The 27,681-nt window shown below is 45.8% G+C and overlaps 1 protein-coding gene across 2 annotated transcripts in view; it reads right to left on the bottom strand.

Moving 5' to 3' along the window:
• The window catches only part of BLVRB (biliverdin reductase B), a 37,014-nt gene extending 12,332 nt beyond the window's left edge, over positions 1–24,682 (bottom strand). For both annotated transcript variants that reach the window (XM_077285575.1, XM_077285576.1), the window contains exons 1-2: positions 24,527–24,682; positions 8,050–8,211 (exon numbers count right to left, since the gene is read on the bottom strand). In XM_077285575.1, the coding sequence (XP_077141690.1) occupies positions 8,050–8,211; positions 24,527–24,605 (241 nt within the window). In that variant the 5' untranslated portion in view covers positions 24,606–24,682. The remainder of the gene's footprint in view (positions 1–8,049; positions 8,212–24,526) is intronic.
• Between the last annotated feature and the right edge of the window lie 2,999 nt (positions 24,683–27,681).

Raw genomic sequence — 27,681 nt, 5'->3', positions numbered from 1 at the left:
TAAATTTAAAGATCAAAGACTGACACAACTGTTCCCATACAGATGTCTGGGAATAGGAGTGTATGCCGGATCACTGCTTCTTACCCGCTCATCCTGTAGTCCTGTTGGTGGTGACCGTAGGGAGGCTGGGGTCCTTCATACTAGAGCTCAGACACCCCACTTATCTAACATTTACCTCAAGGCTAGCTCCAGGTTTATGTAGGCCCCTCGGCAACATTGTCGCAGTAGCCCCTCTTTGCTTTGATCTCTTCTGAGCAGACCACCTTCTTCCACATGCATGCTTACAGAAGGTACTCTGGTCAGAGACCAAAAGTATGGCCATGTTCACACATTGCGGATTTTACTGCGGATCCGCAGCATTTTTGATGCTGCGGATCTGCAGCAGTTTCCCCATGTGGTGTACAGTACCATGTAAACCTATGGAAAACCCAATCCGCTGTGCACATGCTGCTGATGAAAAAAACACGCGGAAACGCAGCGTTGTTTTGTCCGCAGCATGTCAGCTGTTTGTGCGGATCTGCATCGTTTCTGCACCCATTGACTTGCATTGAGTCGGGCACATCCGCAGCAAAACCGCAGATGTAAAAAAGATCTGTGGTTTAGCTGCGGATGAAACGCTGCAGATCGGGAGGAGGGAGTGTGCAGGCGGTGACTGCTTGTCTGTGTGTGCGGGCGGAGTCTGCGGGCTGTCAGTGTGTGTGTGTGTGTGTGTGTGTGTGTGTGTGTGTGTGTGTGTGTGTGTGTGTGTGTGTGTGTGTGTGTGTGTGTGTGTGTGTGTGTGTGTGTGTCGTTAGATGGGACTACAAATCCCATGGGGCTATGCCTGCTACAGTGTCAGTGATTGACACATTAGCCAATGATGGGGCAGTAGTAGTCCCATCATCCGGCTAATGTGTTGAATGTAAAAAAACAAACCACATACACACACATACAGTACATACGACATACTGTACATACAACATAAACCAGTACAAACATACAGTACATATACACAACACATACAGTACATACAAGCCCTTGCTCACCTGTAAAAAATATTAAAAATAATAAACACTATACTACCTGATCCGCAGATATCCAATTAATACGAGTATCTCACGACGATCTCCGGTGGAGAGCAGCCACATCAGCTGATGTGACCGCTCTCCACGGACTCTGACAATACAATGACGGAAGGCATCCTTACGCACTGTATTCCTCTGCCGCTGTGAGAAATAGTCCCTATTCTCACTTGTGGCACTACTGTGTGGGAAAATTACCACGCAGCTTTGCCATAAAGTGAGAGGCTGAACTCAGGTAACCTCTTCAGTGATGCACTGCAGGAGCCATTGTCTCCTGTCAGTTTGTCACTGGGAGGCCTATAGAGCAGTGACATCACCTGATGTCACTGTTCTATAGGGGAGATCGTCGTGGGACACTCGTTATTAATTGGATTACAGCGGACAGGGAGTATACGGTTGGTTTATTATTTTTAATTTTTTGCAGGCGATAGTATGGTATGGTAAGTATGGTGAAAGTCTTAGTTACTCACCGGTTAACGGTGTTTTTCGGAGTCCATGACAGCACCACAGAGAGGGGATCTGCCCTTCAGGAACAGGAAACCTACAGATACATAAGGGAGGCACCTCTCCCACGCATGAGTTGGTTTACAGAGCACAAGAGGACCACCAAGGTTAACAGCATAATTTATATACAACGATACTACTGCTAACTATTCACCACAAGTGGACTATACAAAAAAAGGAAGAGGTGTACACCAAGAACTTAAGAAGACGGGAGGGTATGTACGGGTGCTGTCATGGACTCCGAAAAACACCGTTAACCGGTGAGTAACTAAGACTTTATCGGTCGTCCATGACAGCACCAGAGAGTAAACTGTTTAGGGAGGGACTACTGCTTGCAGCACCCTTACACCAAAAGAGGGGAAGCACCCAGGTTTAATCTATAACGGTTATAGAATTTGTTTGGAGAAGACCAAGTAGCAGCCTTACATATTTGGTCGATCGACACCTCTAACCTCTCCGCCCACGAGGCAGCCATAGCTCTAGTGGAATGCGTTCTTAGTCCTTCAGGCGCCGGCTTGCCCTTTGAGATGCCAGCAAAATAGCCTCCCTGATCCACCTAGCTAGCGTAGATTTTGATGCTCTATGACCTTTCCTACTACCCTGATAGGACACGAACAGGGCGTTATCTATCTTCAAGGATCAGTCACTGCTAGATACATCTTAGGTCTAGAGTGTGTAGTTTCCTTCCTTTATCATTAGCAGGATTAGGGAGGAAAGATGGAAGAACTAACTCCTGTGTTCTATGGAATCTGGACACTACTTTAGGAAGATATGCTGGATCAGGGGAAAGTATCACTCTATCATCCCTAAGTTGCATGTAAGGGGGAAGCCTGGATAACACCTAGATGTCGCCTACCCTACGAGCTGACGTTAGGGCTACTAGGAAGGCTACTTTAAGAGACAGGTTTTTAATAGAAGCTGAAGAAATTGGCTCGAATGGGGCTTCTGTCATGGCCGAGAGGACTAAGTTTAAGTCCCACAGCATGACCCTATTCTTCACCATTGGCCTAAACCTTTTTGTCGCCTTGATGAATCTACTGATCCAGTAATTTTCAGAAATTTTGCAGCCAAAGAGGGCCCCTAAGGCTGACACCTATACTTTAAGAGTATTTGGGGATAACCCCATATCCAACCCCTTTTGCAAGAACTCCAAAATCTGGTCTATTGGTGTTGATTGACCAGCTACCACCCCCGAGTTTTGAAGAAATCTTTTCCAGATCCTGACAAATTTTTGTGGTGATTATTTTTCTGCTCTTCAGCAGAGTGTTAATCAGGCCCGGAGAGAAACCTCTATCTCTTAATAGCAACCGCTCAAAATCCACGCCGTCAGACGAAGGCCAACCACCCGAGGATGGTAGACTGGGCCCTGGGATCGGAGATCTGGGATGTCTGGCAAGACCCATGGGTCAGATATTGACATAGTCCTGAGGCATGAAAACCACGTCCTTCTGGGCCAATTACTATAACTCTGGCCTTGTCCTTCCTGATTTTCCTCACCACCAGAGGAAGTAGAGACAGGGGAGGAAAAGAATAAGCTAGCCTGAAGTTCCAGTCTGTGATGAGGGCATCTACTGACAGAGGATTTTCTTTGGGGTTCAGAGAGCAGAATTGTCTCACTTTCTTGTTTTCCTTTGTGGCGAAAAGATCCATCTCCGGTTGACCCCACCTTTCCACAATGAGGTTGAAGATGAAGTCGTTTAGGGACCATTCTCCCTGCCTCAAGGTGTTGCGGCTTAAGTAATTTGCCGCAGTATTTTCTATCCCTCTTATATGAAGAGTGGTCAACAAGAGAAAGTGCTGCTCTGTTAGCTGGAGCAGACGATCTGCCACGTTCATCAGGGATTTGGAACGGGTTCCGCCTTGATGATTGATATATGGCACGGTGACCCGATTGACGGAGAATATCCGCACGTGGTGGCCCTGTAGATAGACAAGGAGTCTTTTAACTGCCTGCTCCACCGCTGTTAACTCCTTCAGGTTAGAGGACATTTCTGTCTGAAGATGGTCCCAAAGTCCCTGGGGCTTTCCCCCCGGATCCGGAGTGTCAGCAGGGGCGTGGCCAGGGGTTCCGCCCCCTCCCCGTTCAGGTCACCGCCAGTCCCCCCATAGCTCCCAACCGCCCCCCCCACGCCACCGCCATCGCTGCACCCACGACGCAGCATAGCGGCGTCTGCAGCAGAAGCCGGCCGGCTTCCAGTCCCGGCCCCGCCGGTCGACTCCACCGCACACCGCCATGCCAGGCGCCCCGGACAGGACGACCGACGGGACGCAGGAGCCCAGAGGCACAGGGGAAACTGGACGGACCCCGGGAAGGGGGTGGGGGTGGGGGGGAAATACTTACCTCTGTCGCTGGCACCTATAGACGGACATCCTCCGGACCTGCTCCACTCACTGCCATGGAGCCCTACCCGGACCCACCGTGGCGCTTCCAGGGACCCGCACTGACCGAGGTAGGAGACCCCCTCGCTACCTGAGTCGGACAGCTGGCCTGGGTATTCTAGATGAAATACAGATATCTGTAGGGCATCCTGTCCTTCAGGAACAGGAAACCAACTGATGCATGGGAGAGGTGCCGCCCTTATGTATCTGTAGGTTTCCTGTTCCTGAAGGGCGGATCCCCTCTCTCTGTGGTGCTGTCATGGACAACCGATAAATTAAGAATATTAAATAAATAAAACACAGCCAGAAAAAAGTATTTTAACTCTTTCACTACTATAGGATGAATAATGGATAGGTGTCTTATTGACGCCTCTCCATTATTAACAGGGCTTAATGTCACCTTACATTAGCAAGCTGACATTAACCCCTTATTACTTAGTGCCGAAATTGGTGCATCTTACAAATGCGCCATTTCTGCGGCGGCTGGGGGTTGGTATTTGTAGCCGAGGGGGCAAATATCCATGGCCCCTCTCTAGGCTATGAATATCAGCCCGCAGCTGTCTGCGTAGCCTTTCTGGCTATAAAGTATAGGGGGAAGTATAGGGGGACCCCACGTCATTTTTTTTTGGGGGGTCCCCCTATTTTAATAGCCAGTAAAGACTACGCAGACAGCTGCGAGCTGATATTCATAGCCTGGGAAGGGGCCATGGGTATTACCCCCTTCCCAGGCTACAAATATTGGCCCCCGGCCTTCCCCCTCTGGGGCAGAAAATGGCGCGGGAGCCCATGCCATTTTTTTTTTAATTAAACATGTTCATTAATCAACATTGGCCTTGCTATTATACATCTATGGATATATCTATAGATATAACTATGGATATGTCTATAGATATAACTATGGCTATATCGATCTATAGATATATTTATTTATAGATAGATATATCCATATCTATCTGACTACTTTCACACATCAGGTTTTCGCCGTCAGGCACAATCCGGCGAGTTTTGAAAAAAAAACGGATACTTTTTCTCAGAGTTGAATTAGCGCCAGATTGCGCCTGATGGCCACACGTTTCATCAGTTTTTTGCCGGATCTGTCAAAAAAGCTGTTTCTGGCAGACGGAGAAAACGCACAGAGGAACGTTTTTTCTGTCCGGCGAAAAAACGCCCAGCGGCTGATCCAGCAAAAAACGTATGAAACTGAGATGTGAAATGATGAATCCGGCCTCCGAATCCAGTTTTTCATGCATTTTTTCCATTCAAATCATGCACATTTTCTCTCTCTCTCAAAAAAAGGATCAGTTGCATCAGTTTTTCACTATTTGCAACGGATCCGTTTTTCAAAAATTAGCCGGATCCTGCCTGACGTAAAAAACTGATGTGTGAAAGTAGCCTAATTATCCATATATCCATCTACATCTATCCATAGATATACAGTTATATAAAAAAGTTTGGGCACCCCTATTAATCTTAAGCTTAATGTCTTATAAAAATTGTTTTTTTTGCAACAGCCATTTCAGTTTCATATATCTAATAACTGTTGGACACAGTAATGTTTCTGCCTTGAAATGAGGTTTATTGTACTAACAGAAAATGTGCAATCTGCATTCAAACAAAATTTGACAGGTGCATAAGTATGGGCACCTCACCAGAAAAGTGACATTAATATTTAGTAGATCCTCCTTTTGCAAAAATAACAGCCTCTAGTCGCTTCCTGTAGCTTTGAATGAGTTCCTGGATCCTAGATGAAGGTATTTTTGACCATTCCTCTTTACAAAACAATTCCAGTTCAGTTAAGTTTGATGGTCGCCGAGCATGGACAGCCCTCTTCAAGTGATCCCACAGATGTTCAATGATATTCAGGTCTGGGGACTGGGATGGCCATTCCAGAACAGTGTAATTGTTTCTCGGCATGAATGCCTGAGTAGATTTGGAGCAGTGTTTTGGATCATTGTCTTGCTGAAAGATCCGTCCCCTGCGTAACTTCAACTTTGTCACTGATTCATGAACATTATTGTCAAGAATCTGCTGATACTGAGAGGAATCCATGCGTCCCTCAACTTTAACAACATTCCCGGTTGTCGGCATTGGCCACACAGCCCCAAAGCATGATGGAACCTCCACCAAATTTTACTGTGGGTAGCAAGTGTTTTTCTTGGAATGCTGTGTTTTTTTGCCGCCATGCATCACGCCTTTTTGTATGACCAAACAACTCAATCTTGGTTTCATCAGTCCACAGGACCTTCTTCCACAAAGAAATTGGCTTCTCCAAATGTGCTTTTGCATACCTCAGCCGACTCGGTTTGTGGCGTGCTTGCAGAAACGGCTTCTTTCGCATCACTCTCCCATACAGCTTCTCCTTGTGCAAAGTGCGTTGTATAGTTGACCGATGCACAGTGACACCATCTGCAGCAAGTTGATGCTGCAGCTCTCTGGAGGTGGTCTGAGGATTGTCCTTGACTCTGTTTTCAGATCATTTGACAGTTGTTTTGAGGAGCCCATGATGCCACTCTTCAGAATAGATTCAAACAGGAGAACAACTTGCAAGTGGCCACTTTAAGTAGCTTTTCTCATGATTGCATACACCTGGCTATGAAGTTCAAAGCTCAATGAGGTTACAAAACCCAAAAAAGTGCTTTAGTAAGTCAGTAAAAAGTAGGTAGGAGTATTTAAAACAAGAAAATGATAAGGGTGCCCATACTTATGCACCTGTCAAATTTTGTTTGAATGCAGATTGCACATTTTCTGTTAGTACAATAAACCTCATTTCAAGGCAGAAACATTACTGTGTCCAACAGTTATTAGATATATGAAACTGAAATAGCTGTTGCAAAAAAAAACAATTTTTATAAAACATTAAGCTTAAGATTAATAGGGGTGCCCAAACTTTTTCATATAACTGTATCTATCCATACATATATCTATAGATAGATACATAGATCTATCTATTCACATATCTATAGATCTATCTATATGTAGATCTATCTATATATCTCATTCCTTCTATCTGTCTATAGATAGATATGGGATAGATAGAAGGAATGGGATAGATATATCTATTCATATATCTATCTAAAGATATATCTATGTATCTATGGATAGCTGTAGACAGATATATGGATAGTTAGATAGATATATCTATCTACATCTATCCATAGATATCTATAGATAAATATATCTATTCATACTGTATATCTATCTCATTCCTTCTATCTATTGGTTAGATAGATGATAGATATAATATATAGATAGAAGGAATGAGCTAGATAGATGACAGATAGACCTATACATAGATCGATAGATATTATCTAGCTATAGATCTCTGTCATCTGTCTCTCATTCCTTCTATCTATAGATCTATCTTATCTATTTATTATATCTGTCTGTGTGTGTAATGGAAAGTGGGTTGGACAAATGTGAAAGAAGGTTGGACATGAAATGACATCAGTTTTTTTTTTTGCTCAAGAACACATCTTTATTTAGCTTTCAAAAACGCATACAAAAACAAGCATCAAAAACGAGCATCAAACCGCGTAAAAAACGCACCTGCGTTTTCTGCAAAGAGCTGCGGATTTAGTGCAGAAAAATCAGCAGGCAAATCTGCAACGTGTGCACATACCCTATAACTTTTTGGCCTAAATACAAAACGCTATGTGTGGTGGAATACAACCACTGCGCATCCCCTGAAAACACCATCCCCACCATCAAACATGGTGGCAGCAGCTTTATGCTGTAGGGAGGCTTTTCTTCAGCAGGGTCAAGGATGCTGGTCAGAGTTGAGTGCTCGGATCTCCTCTGCATATATATATATGCAATATTCATGTTGGAAAAATCAATTTGAAATTGGGGTTCCCCCCCCTACACCTATAAGACATTATCATCTACATGTTAACATCTGTTATCAGGGCATTATTATATAGTGGTATTATGTGGTGCCATATAATGCTATATAAAACAGACTAAAATATATTGGGCAACTGGCCAAAAGATTCTTTTAGGTAGTTTTTTATAAGTCTTCCCAATTCTGTAATGTAGAACAGAGCACCAGATCGTACAATATAGTAGAGTCCAATATAGAGGAAATAAGAGAATCTGTGTACATTACCAAGGTCATTCCTGGTCCCCAGGATAATAATGACAGCGTCCTGTCCCTCCACAGCCTTAGAGACATCTGATTTGTTCAGCACATCACCAACAATGACCCTCGGAGACTTCTTGCTATCAGGGAGGCGAGCTGGGTCCCTCACCAGGACAGTCACATTGTACCCTGTAGATGACAGATTTTTATAGTGCTAAGCATATTATATAGTGCAATGTGGCATCTTGCCTGATAAAAGCTAAAAAAGCTCTCTGAAAACTGAACGGATCTGTATGGCAGGGGTCACACTTTCGTGTGCAATGCGAGAAACTCACGCGAGTCTCTCGCCTCAATACCCGGCACTGCCGGCAGCACTCGGCACCGGAGCGTTCAGCTACATTTATTTCTATGCAGCTGAATGCTCCAGTCCGAACTGCCGGTGGCAGTGTCGGGTATTGATGCGAGTTTCTCACATTGCACACGCAAGTATGACTCCAGCCTATAAAGTAGTGTTCTCCTGACAAAGTTTAGGGGCTGCTCAGATACCCTTGAATCACCATGCAGCAGGATTTTTCTACCCCATTGCAGAAGGATTTTTCTATCCCATCTGAGAGCAGCATGATGTAGGAGCAGAGACCCTGATTCCAGTGATGTGTCACTTACTGGGCTGCTTGCTGACCTTTTGAAAAAAATCACTGTTTACATGCTGCAGATCTAGCAGTTCTCTAATGCCGAGCACTGTATATCCCCACCTACACCACTGAATGTCAGCTTTCTGCCTATGCACAATGTACACAGAAAGCTGCCAATCAATGGTGGGCATGGGGTTATTTAGGTCACATAAATATAGAGGACCGCATGGCAGCAAGCTTACTAGTTCTCTAGTGATAATTTAAAAAAACCCACAATCATTAAATATATAGTTATTATACATACAGTGGGGAAAATAAGTATTTGATACACTGAACTTGCAAAATCATTTCCCACCTACAAAGAATGGAGGGTCTGTAATTTTTATAGTAGATACACTTCACCTGTGAGACAAAATCTACAAATAAAATAAATTTAAATAATTAAATTGCATTTTATTGCATGAAATAAGTATTTGATCACCACCCAACCAGCAAGAATTCTGGCTCTTGCAGACCTGTTAGTTTTTCTTTAAGAATCCCTCCTACTCTGCCCTCATTACCTGTATTAATTGCACCTTTGAGAACTTGTTACTTGTGTAAAAGACCCCTGTCCACACATTCAATCACACTCCAACCTCTCCACCATGGCCAAGACCAAAGAGCCGTCTAAGGACACCAGGGACAAAATTGTAGATCTGCACAAGGCTGGGATGGGCTACAGGACAATGGGCAAGCAGCTTGGTGAGAAGGCAACAACTGTTGGCGCAATTATTAGAAAATGGAAGAAACACAAGATGACTGTCAATCTTCCTTGGTCTGGGGCTCCGTCGCTTCTGGACCAAGAATGATTCTGAGAACAGTCATGATCAGCCCAGAACTACACTGGAAGATCTGGTCAATGACTTGAAGAGAGCTGGGACCACAGTCTCAAACATTACTGTTAGTAACACACTACACCGTCATGGATTAAAATCCTGCAGGGCACGCAAGGTTCTCCTGTTCACACCAGCACATGTCCAGGCCCGTTTAAAGTTCGCCAATGACCATCTGGATGATCCAGAGCAGGAATGGGAGAAGGTCATGTGGTCAGGTTAGGCCAAAATAGAACTTTTTATTATCAACTCCACTCGCCATGTTTGGAGGAAGAAGGATGAATACAACCTCAAGAATACCATCCCAAATGTGAAGCATGGTGGGGGAAACATACTTTGGGGGTGCTTTTCTGCAAAGGGGACAAGATGACTGCAGCGTATTGAAAGGAGGATGGATGGGGTCATGTATAGTGAGATTTTGGCCGACAACCTCCTTCACTCATTAAGAGCATTGAAGGTGGATAGTCGTTCCTAAGAAGCATTTCAGGGTCCTGGAGTGTCCTAGCCGGTCTCCAGACCTGTACCCAATAGGAAATCTTTGCAGGGAGTTGAAACTCAATGCAGCCCCGAAACCTGAAAGATCTGGAGATGATCTGTATGGAGGAGGGGGCCAAAATCCCTGCTGCAGTGTGTGAAAACTTTTTTGAGAACTACAGGAAACGTCTGACCTCTGTAATTGCAAACAAAGGTTTCTGTAGCAAATATTAAGTTCTGTTTTTCTATCGTATCAAATACTTATTTCATGCAATAAAATGCAAATAAATTATGTAAAAATCATACAATGTAATTTTCTGATTTTTATGACAGTACTTATCCTCCCTCCCTTTTGCATGCCGAGCTCTAGTAGTGTTAAATGGTACCATTTCATACGACATTTTGACTAGTATTTTCAGGGATGTGTGGCAACCCCAAAGAATGGCAAATCTGGCCTTTCATTTTTTTCTTGAAGACATTTTCCTTATGAGTTAAATAATTTTTTTATTTGATTGAGCTTTTATGGATCCAGCAATGTCAAATATTTTTTTTTTCGTTTAAAAGGAGAAAACTGAGTTATAGAAATCTATGTTTTTTATTTAATATTTTTTCATCTACTTTTCATTGTAATTTTTGATTCCTTATTTGGGAATCGATCTTGCAATTGTTTAATCACTTGTTATTTAAACTGCAATTTACAGTATTGCATTATATAGTGAGTGTCATGATCTATGAAACCCAGGTAGGAGTACCAAAATGGCGCTGATTGTGGCCTTAGGTTGTCATGGCCTACTAATCAGCATCCTAGGATCGCATTAACTGAATTGCTTGTGCTACATATAATGCTTCTGTCAAATTGACAGCTGCATTTAGGTGGTAAATAGCAGCGATCAGGGCTAGCTCCAATCTCTGCTGTTATTGGCAGATGCTGGCTGTATAACAACTGGCAACTGCCCTGTGAAGAGTGGGCTCAGCTGATGAGTCTGCACCATGATGTCATAGTACGTCAAGGTGTGGGAAGGGGTTAAAGGGTTATGCCAAAACAACTTTGGATGTTACGCAGTCCGGGGAAAGCCTGGAGGGGCGTACCTAAACGAACACAAGGTTCTTCACTAGAGCCCTCGATGGTGTGTTTTAGACGTGAACCCAGGTGGATGCCACCTGCTACTCTAGTACAGATCACGGAGCCGTGGAAACTGATTCACAAAGGGACAGGGAAGTAAGACTGGTGAGGAACTGGTTAGCAGGATGTATGTGACAGATAGGAGCGGGATTAGGCACAAGCAGGACTTGAATAGGAACACAGGATGGCCACAGGTGCTTGTTCACTAATATGCAGGAGTTGGTTTAGGCAGATCAGGAACAACACTGGTTACAGGGAGAATGGGTTCGGGTACAGGTACAAGCAGGATCAGATACAGAGAGCACAGGTACAGGGCCCTTACAACTAGGAAACAGGATATAGACTGATAACTGAAGTTGCTAAGGCACCATCCAATAGGGGAGGGTGCCTTAAATACTGGATGTCTCCCAGCTACTGGCTGGAGACACTTAGCAGTACATGCTGACCCCATTAGCACACTCCCAGGAGACCTGCGTGCCATGCACAGGACCTAGAAGGAAACAGATCACCCATCCTATGAATAGGAGAGAACTTCCAAACTTGGTACAACCCCTTCAACATCAATAGGGCACTACAGATTTATTCATACAGGACACTTTGGACCTCCATTGTTAGGATCAGGTGCGGACATACCACTGGTGCAACCTGTGAAGCCGTACAGGGGCCCCAAGAGGTAAGGGGGCCACTACCAACTCCAGATCAGATGGAAGTGTGTGTGTGTGTGTGTGTGTGTGTGTGTGTGTGTGTGTGTGTGTGTGTGTGTGTGTGTGTGTGTGTGTGTGTGTGTGTGTGTGTGTGTGTGTAAGATGAGATATTGGACTGCAATGGGACCATATACTGTTCTTGCGCAGGGCCCCTTCTGTCTGTGTCCACTCCTGCTTGCTCAGTACAAACTTTTTAAGGCTTATTCCAATCTCGTACTTGTAAAGCATATCCACGGTATATATTGAGAACAACGACATGATTTATCATATGTACATTGTACAGGACTGGAAAATAATTGGGCTTGTAACAGCAGGGACAAAAACTGCAATTAACATACTGTAGGTGTGTGAGGATATTGGAGAAATAGATGTTGCAGAGCTGTGTTTGTCATTTGGCACAGCTAATATCTGTGGCTTTCCATTGGAAGGCAGGTAATCCTACTGCAGAACACCGGTGCTCCCTACTTTATGGATCTCTGCCATTTCTATTCGCACCAGCTGTGATGAGTCACCCTGATTAGGTTTCTTACTTTCCTTCAGTTAAGTTCTCTTTTTTCCAGTTTGCCAGTCAGGACGTGTCAGCAGGAATCGTCAGATTCTCAGAACCGCGCTAATATATTCATTATTCGCTTGTAAGATTTAGCAGTCCCATGTGACAAAAGCATTGCCAAGGGGTTGGCATAGTGCCTCCAGCTTGTCATGCAATAAATATTGGCCAGGTAGCCCCCGAGGACACCCAACACACTACCTAAATGGTAAGTGTGATGTATAATGACTACAATAGACTGCTACAGTAGAATAGTGTTCATCCATACGATTGTTACTATAACAGTCATTACATTACTTTTTGGAGTCCACACCAGAATTTCACAATAAATCCCACCCAAGTCAGCTTTAAAGAGGATCGATCACGCTCTCAAAATTTAAATACCGTACAATATTTCCTGAGCTCCCCTGATTCTGACTCTTTTCCCCGTTTTGCACTGCGTTGCTCCTTTGCGGAGATATTCACATTTGTTGCTTTTGGAGCGCAGTATGTGAAATCTCTACTTCTAGACAAATTGGGCATTCCTTCACAGTCTCCTCTTGGGGCATGCACTTTCACCTCTTCCTTCCAGACACCGCCAATCACAGCTTGGCATCTGATCCAGCAGTCTATCAGTCTCCGATACTGCTGAGCTGTGATTGGCAGTGTCTGGGTGGGAGGAGTGAAAGTGCACGCCTCAAGAGAAGACTGGGGAAATGCCCAATTGGTCTACAAGCAGAGATTTCACATACTGCACTTCAAAAGAAACCAATGGGAATATCTCTGCAATGGAGTGACGCAAAGCAATACTGAAAAAAAGTAGTAGACTGAGAAGCTCAGGGATTTTCTTTCACAGAACATTTTTTGCTGTTCTTTTATTCCTGCTGCCACTCCATCATATGGTTCAGTGCTAATTTGTATGTGTTTTTTTTTTTTACCAAGGGAGCATGTTTTTAGGCGGCTCTGCATAACTGGCAAAGACCATAAAAAATTAGCTCTTAATACACATGACATTATTTCCGCTGCGTTTTTCTTTGTGGAACACATCTGCTACGTTTAACTGTCCAAGCAAAGTCGATGTGATTTAATGAAAACTAATGCCCACTGTGGGTTTCAAAGACTCTACTTGTTTTTTCCTATCTTTGTATGCACTCTTATACAAGGAAAGCTGTCAGTCACTAATAGGACTGCCCACTGGACCGGTTCGTCTCCAGTTCAAGACCCCCTTATCCTTCAGCCAGAGTAGAGCGTATCTTCAAAGAGTGTGTCTTGCTTTAAAGAACAAGACATGTCTGTATATGACATGGACAGCTCCTGGGTTTTAATGGGAATCATGTAATGTCATTTTTCCCCTGTGGGGGTGCTGTAGGTAAATTGAACACTACCTACTATACATTACAGGAGGATTGCTGGCGATCCAGCAGCAAGACACCCAGTGATCAGGTTATCAGAAAGCCTTTGCAACAAGAATGCAAAAGCATAATTATCAGCATTTCATAAGTTTGTAAAATGTTATTGCCATTCGTCAGGTTTAAGGAAAGACTCAATATTTACAGCTTGAATTTTATTTTTCAAGATATCTGCCCTTCATCCCCTGGCAGCAGGATATCAACTTCCGACCCAAATCCTGACTGACCGCCCATTTTTTGGCTTGGTATTTGGGGGGGCTTTATCACAATTTTTGTGTTTTTTGTTTGTCCTACTGCTTTTGGAATTGCGATCGGGGATGTTTCCTAATAAGGGACCCAAAATTTGAATGTTTTGTTCACCGAGCCACTTTTGTTCACGAGTCATCACTTTTGCCTTGCGACATGGTCTCCATCATGCTAGAAAAAAAAAAAAAAAAAAAACATTCATCACCAAATTGCTCCTGGATGGTGGAGAGAAGTTGTTCTTGGAGGATGTTTAGATCCCATTCTTTATTCATGGTAAAATTGTGAGTGAGCTCCCACACATGAATGGTCTCGGGAGGCTTTACTGTTGACAGACACAGGACTGATGGTAGCGCTCACCTTTTCTTCTCCAGACAATCATTCATCCAGATGTCCCAAACTGAAGGGGTCTTCATCAGAGAAAATCACGTTACTCCAGCCCCCTGTACTTCCTACAGAAGGTCAGTCTGCCCTTGATGCTCTCCTTGTGGCTTCTTTGCTGCTCTTCTAGAGACCAGGCCAGCCTCCAAAATTCTTGGCCTCACTTTTGAATGCAGCTGCACTGCCACCTGCCTGCTGCCATTCCTGAGCAAGCTCTGCACTGGTGTTGAACCGTCCCAATTTATGAGACGGTCTGGGCACCCAGGAGCACTTGATAACTGTACTCAAAGGTGCGCTCACATCAGTGTTGAAACTTGGCGCATGTGACGTGAGAAGATCTCGCTATAATGTTAGTCAATGAGGCAGTGCTTGTGTGTCATTTTTTCCTCATCTAGGATTGGGGTGAAGAAAAGTTTGCAGCATGCTGTGTATGGCTACGGGGAATGGTTGAAACTCACCAGTGAAAGTTAATGGGTGAGAGAAAAAAAAAAATCAAATGGCACACGGACCAGGTGAGGAGCATAGTGGTTTATTATTTTAGAGTAATAAATGGGAAAAGGAGGGTGGGGAGTGTTTATTTCAAATAAAGGACTTTATTCTGGCTGTGCATTATTTACAATATGACTATAGGGTTATTAATGGGGTGTGATAGGTGCCTCTCCATTACTAGCCCCTGGGCTTGATATCGGCAACCGTAAAACAGCTGACATGAACTCTAATACTATTACCCGACGTGTTACTGCACCAGGGCAAGTGGGAAGAGTGGAGACCAAGCGTCAGTCTAAAGAATGTGCCATTTCTGGGGGGCTGAGGGCTGATGTTTTTAGACTATAAGGGTATGGGGGGGGGGGGGTGTCAATATCCTTGGCCCCTTCCTAGGCTATTAATATCAGCCTGCAGCTATCTGCCTAGCCTTTGCTGGTTATTTAAAATAGGGGGACCCCACAACATTTTTTGGAGGGAGGCACCCCTTATTAATAGCCAGTAAAGGCTAAGTGGAAAGCTGTGATCTGATAGTAATAGTCTGAGAAGCTCCATGTTTATTGCCCCCTTCTCAAACTATAAACATCAGTCCCCAGCTGTCGGCTTTCCCTAAGCTGGTTAAGAACAGTATGGGGACCCCATGCCATTTTTTTTCTTTTACTTTAATTATTACCTAAATACATGTACAGGAAGATACACACCCGCTGCACTAATTGTATATGTCACTGACCTATTTCTATCTCTGTATCTACAGTCATGGCCAAAAGTATTCACACCCCTGCAATTCTGACAGATAATACTCAGTTTCTTCCTGAAAATGATTGCAAACACAAATTCTCTGGTATTATCGTCATTTAATTTGTCTTAAATGAAAAAAAAAAAAAAAAAAAAACACAAAAAGAATTGTTCTAAAGCCAAATTGGATATAATTCCACACCAAACATAAAAAAGGGGGTGGACAAAAGTATTGGCACTGTTCGAAAAAATCATGTGATGCTTCTCTAATTTGTGTAATTAACAGCACCTGTAACTTACCTGTGGCACCTAACAGGTGTTGGCAATAACTAAATCACACTTGCACTTGCAGCCAGTTGACATGGATTAAAGTTGACTCAACCTCTGTCCTGTGTCCTTGTGTGTACCACATTGAGCATGGAGAAAAGAAAGAAGACCAAAGAACTGTATGAGGACTTGGGAAACCAAATTGTGAGGAAGCTTGAGCAATCTCAAGTCTACAAGTCCATCTACAAAGATCTGTTCCTGTGTCTACCATGTTCAGTGTCATCAAGAAGTTTAAAGCCCATGGCACTGTGGCTAACCTCCCTAGATGTGGACGAAAAAGAAAAATTGACAAGAGATTTCAACGCAAGATTGTGCGGATGTTGGATAAAGAACCTCGACTAACATCCTAACAAGTTCAAGCTGCCCTGCAGTCCGAGGGTACAACAGTGTCAACCCGTACTATCCGTCGGTATCTGAATGAAAAGGGACTGTATGGTAGGAGACCCAGGAAGACCCCACTTCTTACCCCGAGACATAAAAAAGCCAGGCTGGAGTTTGCCAAAACTTACCTGAAAAAGCCTAAAACATTTTAGAAGAATGTTCTCTGGTCAGATGAGACAAAAGTAGAGCTTTTTGGGCAAAGGCATCAACATAGAGTTTACAGGAGAAAAAAAGAGGCATTCAAAGAAAAGAACACGGTCCCTACAGTCAAACATGGCGGAGGTTCCCTGATGTTTTGGGGTTGCTTTGCTGCCTCTGGCACTGGACTGCTTGACCGTGTGCATTGCATTATGAAGTCTGAAGACTACCAACAAATTTTGCAGCATAATGTAGGGCCCAGTGTGAGAAAGCTGGATCTCCCTCAGAGGTCATGGGTCTTCCAGCAGGACAATGACCCAAAACACACTTCAAAAAGCACTAGAAAATGGTTTAAGAGAAAGCACTGGAGACTTCTAAGGGTATGTTTCCACGTTCAGGAAACGCTGCGTTTTTCCGCAGCGTCAAAAACGCAGCGTCCAGATGTTACAGTATAGTGGAGGGGACTTCATGAAATCCCAACTCCACTATGCGTTAAAAAACGCATGCGTTTTTGCCGCGAAAACGCATGCGCGGTGCGTTTTTTCAAAATGCAGCATGTTGCTACAATGAGCAAAATACGCAGGAACACCGCAGGTGACCTGCCAGTGACCTCAGGTGCAGTTTTGGTCAGGATTTTACTTGCATAAAATCCTGACCAAAGCCTGAAGCAAGCCTGAACGTGGACACATACCCTAAGGTGGCCAGCAATTAGTCCAGACCTGAATCCCATAGAACACCTGTGGAGAGATTAAAAAAAATGGCAGTTTGGAGAAGGCACCCTTCAAATATCAGGGACCTGGAGCAGTTTGCCAAAGAAGAATGGTCTAAAATTCCAGCAGAGCATTGTAAGAAACTCATTGATGGTTACCGGAAGCGGTTGGTCGCAGTTATTTTGGCTAAAGGTTGTGCAACCAAGTATTAGGCTGAGGGTGCCAATACTTTTGTCTGGCCCATTTTTGGAGTTTTGTGTGAAATGATCAATGTTTTGCTTTTTGCTTCATTCTCTTTTGTGTTTTTTTCATTTAAGACAAATTAAATGAAGATAATAATACCAAAGAATTTGTGTTTGCAATCGTTTTCAAGAAGAAACTGAGTATTATCTGACAGAATTGCAGGGGTGTGAATACTTTTGGCTATGACTATATCTGTATACAAGATTGACAGAATTACTGTATGTAAAAGCTGATGTTAAAAACGCATGTCATATGGATGCTAGGTGAGGAAAAAACAAAAACAAATACATGACACTTCAACTTTTCTGGCTGAGAATCTCAGATATTTTTATACACTGATGTGAGCGATCCCTTAGATACTGGCTGGTAACCGGATCATGGATTATTTATTACAAAGATGACCGGACCCGTACATGCCGAGCACGTTCTACCTATTGTGCCCCCTATCTCCTTACAGGCTACTGTAACTGTAGAACTCTGTGTAACGCCTTTATTGTCTGTTCCTGTCCCCACTCAATTGCAAAGTGCAGCGGGCGCAGTTGGCGCTATAGAAATAAAATTAATAGTATTGCAGCATTTTCTTGAGTTTAGCCAATTGAACTGCTCTCTTTTAATTTTTTTTTTTTTTTAATTATGTGAAATTTAACCCCTTTCTGACATCTGACGTACTATCCCGTCGAGGTGGGGTGGGCCCGTATGACCACCGATGGGATAGTACGTCATACACGATCGGCCGCGCTCACGGGGGGGGGGAGCGTGGCCGGGTGTCAGCTGCCTATCGCAGCTGACATCCGGCACTATGTGCCAGGGGCAGTCACGGACCGCCCCCGGCACATTAACCCCCGGCACACTGCGATCAAACATGATCGCGGTGTACCGGCGGTATAGGGAAGCATCGCGCAGGGAGGGGGCTCCCTGCGGGCTTCCCTGAGACCCCCGCAGCAACGCGATGTGATCGCGTTGCTCCGAGGGTCTCCTACCTCCCTCCTCGCCGCAGGTCCCGGATCCAAGATGGCCGCGGCATCCGGGTCCTGCAGGGAGGGAGGTGGCTTACCGAGTGCCTGCTCAGAGCAGGCGCTGGTAAGCCTGCTGCACTCTAAGTGAGATCGGTGATCTGACAGAGTGCTGTGCACACTGTCAGATCACCGATCTGTAATGTCCCCCCCTGGGACAAAGTAAAAAAAAATTTTTTCCACATGTGTAAAAAAAAATAAATAAAAAATAAATTCCTAAATAAAGAAAAAAAAAAAAATAAATTATTCCCATAAATACATTTCTTTATCTAAATAAAAAAAAAAAAAAAACAATAAAAGTACACATATTTAGTATCGCCGCGTCCGTAACGACCCAACCTATAAAACTGCCCCACTAGTTAACCCCTTCAGTAAATACCGTAAGAAAAAAAAAAAAAAACAAGGCAAAAAACAACGCTTTATTACCGTACCACCGAACAAAAAGTGGAATAACGCGATCAAAAAGACATATAAATAACCATGGTAGCGCTGAAAACATCATCTTGTCCCGCAAAAAACGAGCCGCCATACAGCATCATCAGCAAAAAAAGAAAAAAGTTATAGTCCTGAGAATAAAGCGATACCAAAATTATTATTTTTTCTATAAAATAGCTTTTATCGTATAAAAGCGCCAAAACATAAAAAAATGATATAAATGAGATATCGCTGTAATCGTACTGACCCGAAGAATAAAACTGCTTTATCAATTTTACCAAACGCGGAACGGTATAAACGCCTATCCCAAAAGAAATTCATGAATAGCTGGTTTTTGATCATTCTGCCTCACAAAAATCGGAATAAAAAGTGTTCAAAAAATGTCATGTGCCCGAAAATGTTACCAATAAAAACGTCAACTCGTCCCGCAAAAACCAAGACCTCACATGACTCTGTGGACTCAAATATGGAAAAATTATAGCTCTCAAAATGTGGTAACGCAAAAAATATTTTTTGCAATAAAAAGCGTCTTTCAGTGTGTGACGGCTGCCAATCATAAAAATCTGCTAAATAACCCGCTATAAAAGTAAATCAAACCCCCCTTCATCACCCGCTTAGTTAGGGAAAAATTTTTTTTTTTTTAAAAAATGTATTTATTTCCATTTTCCCATTAGGGTTAGGGTTAGGGCTAGGGTTAGGGCTAGGGTTAGGGCTAGGGTTAGGGCTAGGGTTAGGGCTAGGGTTAGGGCTAGGGTTAGGGCTAGGATTGGGGCTAAAGTTAGGGTTAGGGTTTGGATTACATTTACGGTTGGGAATAGGGTTGGGATTAGGGTTAGGGGTGTGTCAGGGTTAGGGGTGTGGTTAGGGTTACCGTTGGGATTAGGGTAAGGGGTGTGTTTGGATTAGGGTTTCAGTTATAATTGGGGGGTTTCCACTGTTTAGGCACATCACGGGCTCTCCAAACGGGACATGGCATCCGATCTCAATTCCAGACAATTCTGCGTTGAAAAAGGAAAACAGTGCTCCTTCCCTTCAAAGCTCTCCCGTGTGCCCAATCAGGGGTTTACCCCAACATATGGGGTATCGGCGTACTCAGGACAAATTGGACAACATCTTTTGGGGTCCAATTTCTCCTGTTGCCCTTGGGAAAATACAAAACTGGGGGCTAAAAAATAAGTTTTGTGGGGAAAAAAAAGGATTTTTTATTTTCATGGCTCTGCGTTGTAAACTGTAAACAACACATCTAGATAAGTTCCTTGGGGGGTCTAATTTCCAATATGGGGTCACTTGTGGGGGGTTTCTACTGTTTAGGTACATCAGGGGCTCTGCAAATGCAACGTGACGCCTGCAGACCAATCCATCTAAGTCTGCATTCCAAACGGCGCTCCTTCCCTTCCGAGCTCTGCCATGCGCCCAAACAGTGGTTTACCCCCACATATGGGGTATCAGCGTACTCAGGACAAATTGTACAACAACTTTTGGGGTCCATTTTCTCCTGTTACCCTTGGTAAAATAAAACAAATTGGAGCTGAAATAAATTTTGTGTGAAAAAAAGTTAAATGTTAATTTTTATTTAAACATTCCAAAAATTCCTGTGAAACACCTGAAGGGTTAATAAATTTCTTGAATGTGGTTTTGAGCACCTTGAAGGGTGCAGTTTTTAGAATGGTGTCACACTTGGGTATTTTCTGTCATATAGACCCCTCAAAATGACTTCAAATGAGATTTGGTCCCTAAAACAAATGGTGCTGTAAAAATGAGAAATTTCTGGTCAACTTTTAACCCTTATAACTCCCTAACAAAAAAAAATTTGGTTCCAAAATTGTGCTGATGTAAAGTAGTCATGTGGGAAATGTTACTTATTAAGTATTTTGCGTGACATATGTCTGTGATTTAAGGGCATAAAAATTCAAAGTTGGAAAATTGCGAAATTTTCTAATTTTTCACCAAATATCCGTTTTTTTCACAAATAAACGCAAGTTATATCGAAGAAATTTTACCACTATCATGAAGTACAATATGTCACGAGAAAACAATGTCAGAATCGCCAAGATCCGTTGAAGCGTTCCAGAGTTATAACCTCATAAAGGGACAGTGGTCAGAATTGTAAAAATTGGCCCGGTCATTAACGTGCAAACCACCCTTGGGGGTAAAGGGGTTAATAGCAAGGAATGAATTTACAATTTATTTTTTTTACAGTTCATCTGATCACTTTTCATAACAATTAAGAGTTAATGCATAAGTAGTAAGTTCCCACCAATTTATCTCCAGTCCCAGCCTTTGCAGCAGGGTGTCCGTTTTATTTCCCCATATACATCTGGTGCAGTGCAGAAGGGGTTAATGCTTCCAAAAGCTGCCCTCATAGCTGGATATAGGGTAATAGAAAGGGAGCATCCAATGAAGGACGTGGCGGATTCACAGTCCTAATTCTGCGAGCGTCCATACAAATATAACAACGTGAGGACGAAAGCAATTTTTTTGTGTTCTATTTTTTTAAGAAGTGAATGACTAATGCTGATCAATGTTTACCGGGAGGGAGGAGCACAAAAAATGGCTTATCTCTGCCAAACACACTCACCGTGACTCAGCACGCGGCCCCAGGGGCCACATGGGCACTCTGGGGCCCCGTTTACTAAAAAGCTCTATTTTACACAGTGGTGTATGAGGAGTGATAGGCTTGGTGCATCTTTACACCCTCTACTCTAAAGTCACGCTCTCTAGTTGGATTACTCAGGTCCCTTAAGATATGTCAACCCCAAAAATATATTACACGCTACATTTGTCCTGCAGATTCCGCAAGGAAAAGACGGTGAATGAGCCCCATTGGCTTAAAGGGAGTGTGTCGCCCCAACATGCAAAGTCAGCTACTTAACACTTACATAGGAAACTTAGCCCCTAATAAATAAATCCTACCGGTAATATAAACTCTAGTGTTGTAGTTGGAGATAAATGAGTTCCGATCCTTATGAGGATGCGTCGGTGCAATCTTGGTGGCCAATGACTCGGTGACCCGTTACACCCTCCGTTTTGCATATCTAGCAGTGTTACTGATATTCATGGCACTATTTGTCCTATTTTTCTCTTTTTTTCTTTTTACAGCGAGTGCTTCAGAAACTCAAATCCCTGTACACTTGAAGAGCCAGTGGCGGACACAGTGTCAGTGGGCATGCAGTCAGTGTGGGCGCGTGTATGCTCTGAGATTGGGCTGCTCTCTAAAGCCACTAACTAGTCAGGCAGCGTCACACTGGCTACACTGCAGCATGTGCACATGTCTCACCGGCACTGTGCAGTGTATATGTGTGTACTGGCGTCATTCCGGGCACTGCAGTGTATATGCGTGTACTGGCGTCATTCCGGGCACTGTGCGGTGTATATGCGTGTACTGGCCTCATTCCGGGCACTGTGCGGTGTATATGCGTGTACTGGCGTCATTCCGGGCACTGTGCAGTGTATATGCGTGTACTGGCCTCATTCGGGGCACTGTGCAGTGTATATGCATGTACTGGCGTCATTCCGGGCACTGTGCAGTGTATATGCGTGTACTGGCGTCATTCCGGGCACTGTGCAGTGTATATGCGTGTACTGGCGTCATTCCGGGCACTGTGCAGTGTATATGCGTGTACTGGCGTCATTCCGGGCACTGTGCGGTGTATATGCGTGTACTGGCGTCATTCCGGGCACTGTGCGGTGTATATGCGTGTACTGGCGTCATTCCGGGCACTGTGCAGTGTATATGCGTGTACTGGCGTCATTCCGGGCACTGTGCAGTGTATATGCGTGTACTGGCGTAATTCCGGGCACTGTGCAGTGTATATGCGTGTACTGGCGTCATTCCGGGCACTGTGCAGTGTATATGCGTGTACTGGCGTCATTCCGGGCACTGTGCAGTGTATATGCGTGTACTGGCGTCATTCCGGGCACTGTGCAGTGTATATGCGTGTACTGGCGTCATTCCGGGCACTGTGCAGTGTATATGCGTGTACTGGCGTCATTCCGGGCACTGTGCAGTGTATATGCGTGTACTGGCGTCATTCCGGGCACTGTGCAGTGTATATGCGTGTACTGGCGTCATTCCGGGCACTGTGCAGTCTCTGCGAGTGTCACTATGTAGTGTGCAATTATGGCAGTGTTTGTTCTGCGTCATGTTGAGCACTGCACAGTGTATATATGTGACACTCTGGGTACTCTGCAGTATATGCAGGTGTCTCTCACTCTGTGCAGTGTACACTGGGCACTCTGGGCAGTGTCTCATGTCAGATATTGTGCAATATGTGTGTGTTGGCATCACACCAAGTACTGTGCAGTGTATGCGAGTGTCATGCTGTACAGGGTGCCACTTTATACAGGCGACATGCCTGGGACTGGGTTGTGTGTATGGACATCACGCTTGTGAGCAGGGTGTCACGCCGGGCACTGGGCAGTGTGTCACGCCGGGCACTGAGCAGTGTGTGCAGTGTGTGCAGTGTGTCACCCTGGGCAGTGTGTCATGCCGGGCACTGGGCAGTGTGTCACGCCGGGCACTGGGCAGTGTGTGCAGTGTATCACGCCGGGCACTGAGCAGTGTGTGCAGTGTATCACGCCGGGTACTGGGCAGTGTGTGCAGTGTGTCACCCCGGGCACTGAGCAGTGTGTGCAGTGTGTCACCCTGGGCAGTGTGTCATGCCGGGCACTGGGCAGTGTGTCACGCCGGGCACTGGGCAGTGTGTCACGCCGGGCACTGGGCAGTGTGTGCAGTGTATCACGCCGGGTACTGGGCAGTGTGTGCAGTGTGTCACGCCGGGCACTGGGTGCAGTGTGTCACGCCGGGCACTGGGTAGTGTGTGCAGTGTGTCACGCCGGGCACTGAGTAGTGTGCAGTGTGTCACGCCGGGCACTGGGCAGTGTGTGCAGTGTATCACGCCGTGTACTGGGCAGTGTGTGCAGTGTGTCACGCCGGGCACTGGGTGCAGTGTGTCACGCCGGGCACTGAGTAGTGTGTGCAGTGTGTCACGCCGGGCACTGAGTAGTGTGTGCAGTGTGTCACGCCGGGCACCGAGTAGTGTGTGCAGTGTGTCACGCAGGGCACTGAGTAGTGTGTGCAGTGTGTCACGCAGGGCCCTGGCAGTGTGTGCAGTGTGTCACGCCGGGCACTGAGTAGTGTGTGCAGTGTGTCACGCCGGGCACTGAGTAGTGTGTGCAGTGTGTCACGCCGGGCACTGAGTAGTGTGTGCAGGGTGTCACGCCGGGCACTGAGTAGTGTGTGCAGGGTGTCACGCCGGGCACTGAGTAGTGTGTGCAGGGTGTCACGCCGGGCACTGAGTAGTGTGTGCAGTGTGTCACGCCGGGCACTGAGTAGTGTGTGCAGGGTGTCACGCCGGGCACTGAGTAGTGTGTGCAGGGTGTCACGCCGGGCACTGAGTAGTGTGTGCAGGGTGTCACGCCGGGCACTGAGTAGTGTGTGCAGGGTGTCACGCCGGGCACTGAGTAGTGTGTGCAGGGTGTCACGCCGGGCACTGAGTAGTGTGTGCAGGGTGTCACGCCGGGCACTGAGTAGTGTGTGCAGGGTGTCACGCCGGGCACTGAGTAGTGTGTGCAGGGTGTCACGCCGGGCACTGGGCAGGGTGTCACGCCGGGCAGTACTGAGCAGACCCCCAGCTGCCCACCATGTGCTATGTAGACCATGTAGTGTAAGTTACCTGCTGCCTCCGCCCGCGCCAGGGTCACTTTCCCGGTCATTCCTGTGGCCCCAAAGATGACAATGTTTTTGGGTGCCATAGTGCCAGACTGCGCAGCCCTCTCCTCGCGGCATGTTATACTCCGGGCCCCGCCGACGCTCCGCCCCCACTGGGAGGGACCTGATGCTTAACCCTCTCACTGCTGTACAAGTAGAAAGCTGCTTTGGTCGCTGTGTGTGTGTAGATGACAGACGTGGCGGCTCTGGCAGTGCTGTGCATTTCCCAGTGTGTCCTTATGGTGCGCACAGTGGCCGTAGCAATGTGTGACACTACCGGGGCTACCAGCCATGCTCGTAACCTGCTGCGGGGGTCTGACGGCCCCGGGCTGATGAGGTGCAGGCAGAACCTGAAGCTTCCTGGCACAGATGCGACATCACGAGTGTGCGGAGAGGAGCGGCCGAGGTCGGTCACAGCCCGGTGGTGGTGCCGGAGAGGCGCAGACCCCAGTATAGCAGCACATGCAGGTGCAGGCCGCGGCGGGTTACCACTTCTGCATGGAGCGTTATGTTACCCCCTGAACTATCACGTCATATAGTGAATTCTCCAGTGTGAACGAGGCCTAAAGCAGCAGTGCTGGAGAGCCAGCGCCACCTCTGCACCCCTATAGTTACCCTCCCCCCACTGGTGGAGCCACCTGTGCAGCTGCGCAATGGACTGGGCTTATAGGAGCTATGGGGCTGCACAGGGCTCTTATAGTGTTCAGGCACAGGGGCCCCTTCTGTCCTCCCTGCCCCAATAGTTTCCTCCATGTGTATCAGGTAAACTGTCCTGCTCGGAAAGAAGGTGATTCCCATAATGTACAACAAGGGGGGTCAGCTAGCTGCCATGTGTAAACGACAGCACACTAACCAACATTAATAAGACAAAAATGCAGCAGCCAAGCCCCAATTGACCACTTCGGGGCATCATTTTGGTTTGGTTTTGCAGGACAGTTGGCAATAATGGGCTAGTTATCTTCCATGCTCATTTACCCTGGTGCCCACACAACAGCCACAGCCCCCCACTTACTGTATGCCTGATGCATAAGGGGTGATAGCTTACTATATTCTGGGAAGACCTTCTTGTTCTCGCCCCCCACCTTCTCATCTCCTCTTTTTTCTTCCATACTGTATATTTCGCGACCCACAATGACGAGGATAGCTCTGTAGTGGCCATTTCCAGGAAGTTTTGCTCAGTTCCTATTCACTTTAATAAGAGCTGAGCTGCAGTACCTGGAAACAGCCACTACATGGTGTATGGAGTCGTGCTGTTCTCCTCCGTTCCCTGTTTAGATACAGTATGGCTGCCGCCAGAGCTGAAAATGGCTGATCTGTGGAGGGTTCCTGGTGTCGGACCACCACTAATCTGAGAAGTTTCTAGGCTTAACATCCTAAGCCTAGAAACCCCTTTAGCTTATTAACAGGTCCTCCATGACTTGAGCCCCACTTATTTTTTTAGATGCAGTTTGTGGACAAGTGCAATAAGCAGGAAGGGCTATTATGCGTGGATAGAGAGAGGTGCTCTGATCCCAGGCGCCGATGCATCACCAGTAAGGAAACTAATAAATGGTGCAACCTTAAGCTGCGCTTACACTGGAAGATTACCCTGACCAAGCGTTCTTAAGAGCGCTAATATCACGATAATCTTTCATTGTAAACAGGCGGCCGATGAACAAGCATCAGGTGAAATAATCTTTTGCGCTGCGCAAAGATCATAGTTCTCGGCATCGTCCTGTGTGTACAGGACTTGTAGTGCCAAGGCAAATGGAAGCCTATGTGTACTGAGCGATCTATTCCAATGTGGGACTGGGAGACATTGGGCCCACCAGAGGACTTGGTTTTGAGGGCCCATCTTTCATCTATACGAAACCAATGCATTATCATTAAAAGGGGCTATCAGACCTGGGATAATTTGTCAGGCAATGTATCGTATGGTCAGTGGCGTAACTAGAGTCCGATGTGCCCATGTGTAAAAATAAAGACCTGGTTCCCCACCTGCATGTTTGTCAGATGTCTGTGCCCTTGTAGCGTTCCAGATAGTGTGAAGACATACACATTCGCCCTATCATGTCACCCATCCTGTAAAAAAGTCCCCGATCCTGGTCCCTTCCTGTAATAATGTCTCTCATCCTGGGCCTCTTCCAAGTATAATTTCTTCCTTCCTGCCCCTTTTCTTGGTATGTCCCCATCCTGGGCCCCTTCCTGGTACAATGTCTCCCTTTCCTGGTATAATGTCCTCCATCCTGGGCCCCTTCCTGGTATAATGTCTCCCTTTCCTGGTATAATGTCCTCCATCCTGGGCCCCTTCCTGGTACAATGTCTCCCTTTCCTGGTATAATGTCCTCCATCCCGGGCCCTTCCTGGTATAATGTCCTCCTTCCTGGGCCCCTTCCTGGTACAATGTCTCCCTTTCCTGGTATAATGTCCTCCATCCTGGGCCCCTTCCTGGTACAATGTCTCCCTTTCCTGGTATAATGTCCTCCATCCCGGGCCCTTCCTGGTATAATGTCCTCCTTCCTGGGCCCCTTCCTGGTACAATGTCTCCCTTTCCTGGTATAATGTCCTCCATCCTGGGCCCTTCCTGGTATAATGTCCTCCTTCCTGGGCCCCTTCCTGGTACAATGTCTCTCCTTCCTGGTATAATGTGCCTCATCCTGGGCCGGGGTCCTTCCTGGAATAATGTCCTCCTTCCTGGTACAATGTCTCCCTTTCCTGGTATAATGTCCTCCATCCCGGGCCCCTTCCTGGTATAATGTCCTCCTTCCTGGGCCCCTTCCTGGTACAATGTCTCCCTTTCCTGGTATAATGTCCTCCATCCTGGGCCCCTTCCTGGTATAATGTCCTCCTTCCTGGGCCCCTTCCTGGTACAATGTCTCCCTTTCCTGATATAATGTCCTCCATCCTGGGCCCCTTCCTGGTATAATGTGCCTCATCCTGGGCCGGGCCCCTTCCTGGAATAATGTCCTCCTTCCTGGTACAATGTCCTCCATCCTGGGCCCCTTCCTGGTACAATGTCTCCCTTTCCTGGTATAATGTCCTCCATCCCGGGCCCTTCCTGGTATAATGTCCTCCTTCCTGGGCCCCTTCCTGGTACAATGTCTCCCTTTCCTGGTATAATGTCCTCCATCCTGGGCCCCT

The sequence above is a fragment of the Ranitomeya variabilis genome, chromosome 2 (assembly GCF_051348905.1).
Source record: "Ranitomeya variabilis isolate aRanVar5 chromosome 2, aRanVar5.hap1, whole genome shotgun sequence".
NCBI lineage: Eukaryota > Metazoa > Chordata > Amphibia > Anura > Dendrobatidae > Ranitomeya > Ranitomeya variabilis.
The sequence above is the reverse complement of the archived record's forward strand: the minus strand, read 5'-3'. Positions and strand labels throughout refer to the sequence as shown.